This window comes from Haliaeetus leucocephalus, unplaced genomic scaffold (genome assembly GCF_000737465.1).
Source record: "Haliaeetus leucocephalus isolate CR32 unplaced genomic scaffold, Haliaeetus_leucocephalus-4.0 Scaffold678, whole genome shotgun sequence".
NCBI lineage: Eukaryota > Metazoa > Chordata > Aves > Accipitriformes > Accipitridae > Haliaeetus > Haliaeetus leucocephalus.
In genome coordinates this window covers 3789176-3798288 of record NW_010973114.1, presented here as the reverse complement: position 1 = coordinate 3798288, position 9113 = coordinate 3789176, and the positions used below count along the sequence as shown (strand labels likewise).

Here is a 9113-nt window from a genome sequence, read left to right as displayed (position 1 = left end):
GTCTCCGGGGGGGTTTGGGAGTCCCGGTGCTGATTCGGGAAGGCTGGGCTTGTCCCGGTGCTGGTCCGGGACCCCCACACACAGCCAGACCCCGGTACCGAGCCGGGACCCCCACACACGGCCGGCCCCCGGTACCGAGCCGGGAGTCCCGGTGCTGCTCCGGGAACGCTGGGCTAGTCCCAGTGCTGATCTGGGAGCCCAGTGGTATGGCCAGCCCCGGTGCCAGTCCAGGACCCCCACACACAGCCAGACCCCCAGTACCGAGCCGGGACCCCCACACATGGCCAGTCCCCAGTACTGACCCAGGAGTCCCACTGCTGCTCTGCAAACACTGGGCTAGTCCCGGTGCTGATCTGGGAGCCCAGTGGTATGGCCAGCCCTGGTGCCGGTCCGGGACCCCCACAGATGGCCAGCCCCTGGTACCGACCCAGGAGTCCCACTGCTGCTCTGGGAACACTGGGCTAGTCCCGGTGCTGATCTGGGAGCCCAGCAGTACGACCAGCCCCAGTGCCGGTCTGGGAGCCCCGCACACACAGCACAGCCAGTCCCGGTCTGGTCTGAGAGTCCCGGTGCTGCTCTGGGAGCCCCGAGGCACAGCTCCCCCAATGCCCATCTGGGATCCCCGAGAGGCACAGCAAGACCCAGCGCCGATCTGGGACTCCCCGATTCACGGCGATACCCGGTGCCGGTCTGGGAGCACCGAGTTCACGTGGAACCGTGGTGCTGGTGCTGCTCCGGGAACCCCAGGTGGGCAGAGGGACCCCAAGTCGTGATGAGCCCCGGTGCCATCTCCACCGGCCTGGTGTGGGGTGGATTTACCGGGGATTTACCGGATCCCAGCTGTGCGGGTCCCCCATGGCCCCAGAGGCACCCGGAGCCCACGGAGAACACCCTGCCCCACGGCCGGCCCCACACCACGTCCCCATTGCCCCCCCTTTCCTATATATCATAAGAGGTCCCCATGGGGAGTGCAGCCTGCGGCCGGTGTCTGGTCATGAGTGGGGGACACATCGGAGGGAACCCCTCTTCCCACTGCAAGCCTGGCTGAGGGCGGCTCATCTGCCCCAAATACCAACTCCAGGAAAGTTCCTTCTGCTGGGGCTTCGGGCTCGGCAAATGGCACAGGAAGCTCTCGCTGTTGCGTAGTATTTCCCGAGTCGTGACCCCGATCTTCTCCCCACCTTGCTGAGAGCAAAACCTTTGCCCTCGGCCTCCGAGCTGGGATCCGGCTCAGCTGGATGCCAGGCAGGGCTCAGGTGCACCCCTTCATCCATGACGTAACGCAAAACCGGTCCCCCCCAAACCCCGGCGGAACAATGCAGCATTGCTCAGCTCCAGCGCGGTCGCGGCAGGTTGTTGCCACAAGCACGTTTGGGCTGTTATTTTTAAAACCTTGCTTTTTGTAACAGGAACTTCGTAAAGGAAACATGGTATACGGCAAACTCCAGGGCTGGGTGAGCTGCGGTTTGTGACAGCACCTTCATTTCCGACGGGCTGCTCCTATTCCTCGCTTTGGTTTCCCACGTAACGCAGCTCGAAGGCTTCTTCACCGCGGCGGGGGGGACGTGCAAGTCACCCTGCCGGTGGCAGGGCACCCGCAGCCCCAGCCCTTCCTGTTCCCATGGCCAAAGCAATGGGTGCGATGGAGGGGAAGGTGTTTTACCCGACTCCAAGACTAACCCTCCGTGCAGGCGGGCCAGAAAAACGCACGTCCCAGGACCCTTTTTAACTCCTGTCCCAGCCCCGCAGACCCGATGCAGCAGAGCACCGAAACGTGTGGACGCAGCCGATGGCGGGAGCGATGCTGTTGGCTTCCCGAGGGCTGGATGGGACCCCGGCACATCCAGCCTTCTGTGGTATCCACAAAAATCAGGTTAAAAAAATGGAGCTGAGGCCCAATCCTGGCCTGGTCCATCTGAGCAGCTTGCGGAGACTGCGGTCCGCTCATCTGGAGACCTTTTCCAAGCAGCAGGCACCCCGCAGGGTGGTTGCTCCAAGGCTTTTCCCAGCCTCCCGCTCCTTTCTGGTCTTGTGTGTCACAGCTCAGGAAGGGGTTTTGGCATCTTCTGGAGCTCATTTTCCTGGCAGCTAATGGAGCCTTAAATACCCTTTTGGGGCTTCAGACTTCTCAACTGACAGTCGCCTCTGATGGGATATTTTTGCAATAATAGGAAAATTGCTGGGCTTTTTTTTTTTCTTCTCCCCCTTCTGAGCTCAAAACCAGGAACATGCCACTTGGTACAATCTGTCCGTTTCTTGAGATGTGTTTGTTTTCTTCCTTTTGCTTTCATGTTTATCTCAGGTGTCTTGCCTTTAACAAGGACCATATGTCCTCCCAAAGGTCGTTGGCATTGTTTTCCCTAAAAGAAGCTTTCCAGGGCTGGTCCAGTTGGAGAAAAAATTCTGGGCTTGTAGGAAAGCTCCCTGAATTTCATATAAATCTTGCAGCCAAGAGGACTCAGTCCCTGGAGTTTACTGCCTACGGCTGAGGATCCTGCTCCATCCCTGGTGGGTTTTCAAAGACAGCTTCGGCACTGCAGGCAGGGAGAAACCCAGCCCTCCTGCGCATGAAGGGATGGACTGCACGGGTGGATTTCAACCCTCTTAAACCAAAACCCCATCTGACTTGTGTTTAGCAAAGCCAGACATCATTTTTCTTCCAAAGCCTTCCCAGCCTCATCCCTTATCTCGTACATCGGTGCTGCCAGCAGCCTCACTCACCACCCTGGAAAGGCAAGGCTGAGCACCGGCGCGGCAGATCCAGGTTTCGGTGCCTTGGCTTGCTGGGTTAAAAAAAAAAAAAAAAATCAACCCGTTCACCAGCTGGTTGTGTCTTACAGCCCCGCAGGCTGAGCACCCTGGCTCGGGTGCCTGGCAGCCCCGGTGCTGCTGCCTGCCCAGGCACGCGCCTTCCTGCTTCTAGAATGGCTGAAAAATGCAGGCAGACAATTAGAAAAAAGGGCTTTTTGCAAGAGCTAAACAATTTGCCGGGAAATGAGCTTGTGCAAAGTTGTGTCTGGATTTCATGAGCTGAAACAAAAAAAAAAAAACCAACAAAAAAAAACCAATTAACCATGCTCGATTTATGTCCAGGAAAGGAGCGGGAGGCAGGGTTAGGTGATGCCGGTGACACCGGTGACACTGCGAGCGTGGGACCGGGCAGCCTGCGGTGCCGGAGGGCAGCGGGCACGGCACAACGGCTCCGAAAAGAACATCGTTGGTGTGAGCCACAGCCTTGCACCGAGCAGCATCTCTTTATTGCCTCCATTAAGCATTACGTCCGTCCCTTTGAGGATCGCTGGCACAGGAGCAATCTGGCACGGAGGGGGCCCACAGGGAATGACTGAGCAGTGCGAGGAGCCCGGGAGGAGGAGGAGGAGGAGGAGGAGGATGCAGTCGGGGAGGGCTCGCACAGCAGCTCTCACCTCCTCAGCGTTTGGCCGGAGAGCCCTGAGCCTCTGGGCTTTTTTGGTTCCTGTTTAGCAACATTTACAACTAAATCGCGTGTTGCGGGGATAATTTTTTTTTTTTTTAATTTTATTTTCATTTTTTCCAAGCTCGGTAATAGGAGGGGGCTCTGAGCTTTGATGTAACCCCTGAAGCTCCAAACCATATGCGTTCGGGCATTAAAAAGTGGGTTGCCCAAGGAAGAATCTTGGGGTGGAGAGTGGCAGCCCCCTCCTTGCAGTGGCTGTGCCCAACGTGCTCAGGCCGGCTCGGAGCCCAGCCCTGGCTGGGGACGTGCTGCCATCTCTGGAGAGGACCACGATATGGCAGTCCCAGGCCCCACGAATGATTTATCCCTGCTGAGGAATGATTTATCTGCTCGGAAGGCGGCCTGGCGTTCCGCCGCCGGTGCAAACCTTGTTGGCTGCAGCCGGAGTTCTGCTCGCCCGGAGGCAGCGGTGACCGGCTGGAGACTCCAAGTCTGCTCCCAGAGCAGGTAGGTCACCAGTAAGGACAGAACGCTGATTAAAATTAGCTCTACCGAAGCCAGATGAACATGTCAAGGTCACCAGGACGTGCATGGGCCCAGCCGGGGAACGGGGACAGTGCAGGGATGGGGGGGTCACCCCGGCAGCCTGCAAGCCCCGGCCGAGCTCGGCGGCTCCCTGATTTCTTTTCTCTGATGATAAAGTCACGGATGGGTCAGACATTGCGGTGTGTGCATCATCTCAGGGCTCGGATGGAGTCTGTATTCGTGCACCTTAATAAAGGACCTGTTTGGGGTTTTTTAATTTAATTGCTGCTTTCCACAGAGCGTGGTTGCCCTGGGCTCTAAATGCACATATCGTGGGGCAGGGACCTCTCCTGGGAGGCTCTCTAGGAGTGATTCCTCATTGGGGTGATGGGCAGATGATGGTCTGTCCCAGCCTGGGCACCCACGGAGCACCCACGGCACACATCGCTGCACGCTCCTGGCCTGGCCGTGCCTGGTCCGTCTGTCCTGAGCGGTGCGTGGATCCGTCTGGTGGAGGAGATCCCAGCCCGGGGAGGACAACGGCAAGGTTTTGCAGAGCCGTTATCTCACCTGGCCTTCATCCTGCTGCGGCGAAACAGGTCCGGCGAAAGCCACAGCGCTGAGCGTGAGCCCAAAGTCCGGGCTGTTGACTCCACGGTCCCACGTGAGCCATCTCCAAGTCAATAACACGCCAGTAACATGAAACCGATACGCCAACCAACCTTCATTTCATTTCCTTCTCCTTAGACAACCCTGACGAGAGGTGCTGAGCAGGGAGCTTGCAGGTCCCCCCAAATACAGCTCTACCCTTTTCTCCAGCCAGGAGAGCCTGGCAGGTCAAACAGCCAGAGCCAACCCAACCAGGTCACCTCCCAAAAGCCCCAAGACAAATTTGCCTGAGTTTCTTCCTTGAAAAGCAGAATCCGTTTGACACCAAGAATAAATATCACATGAGAACTCGCAGGAACATGACTACACCTTGCAAGGCTTAGCTAAATAGAGGGAGAAAAATATTTGCCCTGTCTCCTCCAAGGACACTAAGCAGATAGGAACTTTGGTCATCATAATTTTTTTGGCCTAAATGGTCACTTAAGGCAGATATTAAATCCAGTTAATAAGTGTGGTTGAGGGAAAATGGATCTTTCATTAAAATGATCATTCGCTTGCATGCTTGCACCGCGAGGTTACACATCCTGCGCTCTGCTTTCTCTCAATTACTGCTCTTATTAGGCCTCAGGATCATTGTAAATACCAAATTAAAATAATTACAGCAGGACAGGTAGCCATCTGAGTAACACAAATGCAACATCAGCGCTTGAAGGAAGCAATTTTCAAGAGAAGAGCGAGCACGGCAGAGAAACCACAGCCCCGCTGGGGGGATACGGGGTTAGGGATGTGACGACAGGCATCCCACGGAGGGACGATGGGCATCCCACGGAGGGACCCCCCCTGCCCTCCGGCTCTTCAGCACGGCCGTGAGCTGCTGCTCAAGTTTCTGAGTCTCCACATCCCCAAAGGCTCCTTCACGGCCCCCTCAGACCAAGCCGGGGACACCCCAAACCAGCTCCGGATAACCCCCCCTCGGCGTGGAAGGGGCTCACGCACAGGACAAGGCAATGGAGCAGGGCTCTGAACCACTTTTATTTGACGGGGAGACACACACCCCTCTCCTCCCTGTGCGTCCCCGCTGCCCTGAAGCCACACGCCAAAAACCCTCCTGCTTTTCTGGAGCCAAAGGCTCCCCAAACCCTCCACAAAGTGCTGCTGCTTGGAAATATTCACAGGTACCCGGGAGTCCCCCCCCTCTCTGGTTCCTCTCCAGGGCAAAAAAGCAGCCCAGGGAGGGGGCAGAAACACTTCACGCCCACCCCTCGCTGCGAGTTGGACGCTGTCCCCACCTGCGACAGCCCCGGGATGCTCCGGAGCTGGGGTGCGGGGCCGAAGGCTTCGTTCCTCATCCTCACCAGCAGCCGCCAGCTTTCTGCAAGACCCGCACGCTCAGGGGAAGCCGAGCTGGGGGGTGTCTGTCCTGCGCCAGCCCAGGGGACAGAACTGGTTGTCCCCCCCCGGGTCAGGTCCTTTCAGGGTGGCTTTCCGGGAATTCAACCTCCGGCAAAGCCTGCGGACGAACGTGCGGAAGACGGAGGTGCGGAAGATGATGAAGACCCAGGGGTCCACGATGGAGTTCACGGAGAGAAACCGCAGGGCGCTGAGGTCAGCGTCCTCGTTGAAATCGGCGGCAAAGGCCCCCATGTACGCCCGGATCTGTCAAAAAAAATGAAGAAATAGGGAAAAATGAAGGAAGATGTCCCTACAGGGGTAAAGCTGAGAGCAAAAAGAATCCCGGGGGGGAAGCAAAAGTTTTTAACCCCTCGATATCCTTATGCATCGAATCAGCACATGTTGTGGGTTGCAGACCCCGAAACTGGGACTTGGGGCTGGATCCTGGCACAGGGGGACCATGTCCCCATCAGGGCCAGGAGGTTAGAGCTGAAGATACGATCCCAGGGACTGGGGTTGTGTCATGGAGTAAACGGAGCATCCAACCTCCGCAGGCTGCAGCAGTGGGTGCTGCTGTGCCCCCGAGGCTTGGGGCACCCCACTCGTGTTGCCCCCCCCACCCTGCTGCGATGGGTATCGGACCAGGGATCCGTCAGATAACTCGGCTGGACCGCAGCCCAGTGCTGCAGCATCCAGTCCCGGGACATGGAGCACTGGGAGTGGGGGGGGCAACAAGGGCTCTGTCATGCTAGGGGTCTCCCACCCCCACCCCACCAGCGGGACCCCCAACCTTGGGGAAAAAGGGGGAGGATTTCCCCCAAGTTGGGAAATCCAGTGCGGTTCAAAGGGAGCTGGATCTACTCGGCAGCTCCGGGAGACAGGGGGGAAGAAAGGGGGGGGGGTATTTAAAGGTTTAACGCAGTGAACCAACCTCCCTAGGAAGAGGTGCGGGCGGGGGGGGGGAGTTATTTCAAGGGGCTAAAGCCATGAACGGACTCCCCCCCAAAACCTCCAACACCTCTGGGGCAACCCCAGAGACATGGGGCGGGGGGGGTGACAGTGGGGGGGGGGGTATTCCAATGGGGTTAAAGCAACTACCAGACCCCTGGGAAGGGGTGGGGGACACTCAGAGGGGGGCAAAGTAATTACCCAACCCCCCCCCACCTCTGGGACAGAGGGGTAGGGATGGGGGGGTTATTCCATGAACTAACCCCTGGGGACGTGGTGCTGGTGGTGGGTATTCTGGGGGGGGGGCAATGCAATGACCCGACCCTCCCCGGGACAGGCTGGTGGTGACGGGTGTGTGTGTGGGGTTATTCGAAGGAGTTTTAAGCGATGAACCGGGACAGGGGGGTGGTGGTGTGGTTATTCCAGTGGGATTAAAGCAATGAAATAACCCCCCCTCCTCCTGGGACAGGGGGGTGGTGCTGGGGGTTATTCCATGGGGGTTAAAGCAACAGCCAGACCCCTGGGACAGGGTGGGGGACACTCAGAGGGGGTGAAAATAGTTATCCAACACCTCCCCCCCTGACTTCCCTGGCACAGAATGGTGGTGATGACGGGTTATTCCACAGGGGTTAGAGCAATAAATTAAGCTCTGCACACGGTGGGTATTCAGAGGGGGGCAACCCCCTGGAATGGGGGGGGGAAGGTTTATTCTAAGGGGCTTAAGGCAATAACCTGACCCTTGGGGACAGGGTGGTCGTGGTGGTTATTTAGAGGGGACTAAAGCAACGAAGCCCCCCTCGCAACACCTCCAGGAGTGGGTGGTGGTGCCAGGGTTTATTCCAAGGGGCCAAAGCAATGACCTGCCGCCCCCCCAGGACGGAGTGGTGATGAGGGGGGGTTATGCCAAAGGGGTTTAGGTAATGACCTGACCCCTGCGGCCAGGCTGGGGGAGTAGTCAGAGGGGGCAAAGTAATTCCCTGAGCCCCCAGGAGCAGGTGGTAGCGCCAGGGTTTATTCCAAGGGGCCAAAGCAATGACCTGCCACCCCCCCCAGGACTGAGTGGTGCCGATGGGGGGTTATTCCAAGGGGCTTTAGGCAATGACCCGACCCCCATGGACGGGGTGAGGGACTGCTCCGAGGGGGCCAAAGCAACAATCCAGCCTCCTTGGCAGGAGGTGGTGGGGAGCGGGGATTTTATTTTCCAGGGGGTTAATGCAATGACTGACAGCCAGGGATGGGGTGGTGGGTATTCGGGGGGGGTGTCAAAGCAACAACCCGAGCCCCCAGGGGTGGGGGGGGGGTGTTCCAGGGGAGGGGGTCAGCTGGGTTACTCACGATGAGCGGCAGGGAGCAGATGGTGAAGAGGACGGTCATGAGCCCCAGCAGGATGAGGTGGTCGAGCTCCTCCATGCGCGGGGCGGTGTCGGGGGGGGGTCCACGTCGGGGCTGCCGCCGGGCCATGCCGTAGAGGTGCCGCATGCTGCTCACGTTGCAGGCGCCGATGGCCAAGACCAAGAGACCCATCAGGCTGGCGTAGAGGACGGGGAAGGCGAGCTGCCGCGGCCCACCGCCGGCCATGCGGATGAAGCACCACGTCCCCGGGCAGTACTGCATGGGCACCCCGAAACCCAGCAGCGGCAAGGCGCAGAAAAGGGCGCAGAGCCCGGCCGCCGCCGGCACCGAGGCGGCACCCAACCTCCGGGTGAGATGCCGCCGATAGAAGTAGGGATGCCCCAGAGAGAGCCAACACTCCAACGCCATGGCCAGCAGCAGCAGGGTGGGCGCCAGCCCGAAGAAGGCCATGAGGAAGGCGAAGAGCTGGCAGAGGACGCCCGGCTCGCCTTCGCCGCGCCCGCCGGGTCCCAGTTCGCTGAGGCTGCGGTTGTAAGCGTAGGCGGCCAGCACGATGGGGCTGAGCAAACACTTGCCCAGCAGGTCGGTAACGGCCAGCCCGCTCACCAGCACGTAGAAAGCGGAGACCCGCGGTGGGCGACCGCCGGGAGAGCGGGAACGCCGTCGGTGCTGACCCAGCAGCAGTAACGCCAGCACGTTACCCACAAGCCCGGCGGCGAACAGCACCGAACCGGGCACCGCCGACTGTCCGCTTTCGATGTACCGGCTGCTACGGCACCGGTAACCCTCCGTCTCCATCGGGTTATCCCGAGAACGGGATGGATCGTAGCAGGGGATGGGAATAACCCGG

At 59.1% G+C, this 9113-nt stretch overlaps 1 protein-coding gene across 1 annotated transcript; it reads right to left on the bottom strand.

The window, feature by feature from the left end:
• Positions 1-5959: 5959 nt before the first annotated feature.
• PTGDR (prostaglandin D2 receptor (DP)) lies at positions 5960-9061 on the bottom strand. The gene is made up of 2 exons (XM_010579859.1): positions 8246-9061; positions 5960-6226 (listed from the first exon to the last, which is right to left on the bottom strand). The coding sequence occupies exons 1-2, from the start codon at positions 9059-9061 to the stop codon at positions 5960-5962; spliced, it is 1083 nt and encodes a 360-aa protein (XP_010578161.1).
• Between the last annotated feature and the right edge of the window lie 52 nt (positions 9062-9113).

Coding starts and splice junctions, on each gene's coding strand:
- PTGDR (XM_010579859.1), bottom strand. CDS start 9,061: ATGGAGACGGAGGGTTACCGGTGCCGTAGCAGCCGGTACATCGAAAGC. Junction 6,227..8,245: donor TCTGCTCCCTGCCGCTCATC/GTGAGTAACCCA, acceptor TTTTTTTGACAG/ATCCGGGCGTACATGGGGGC.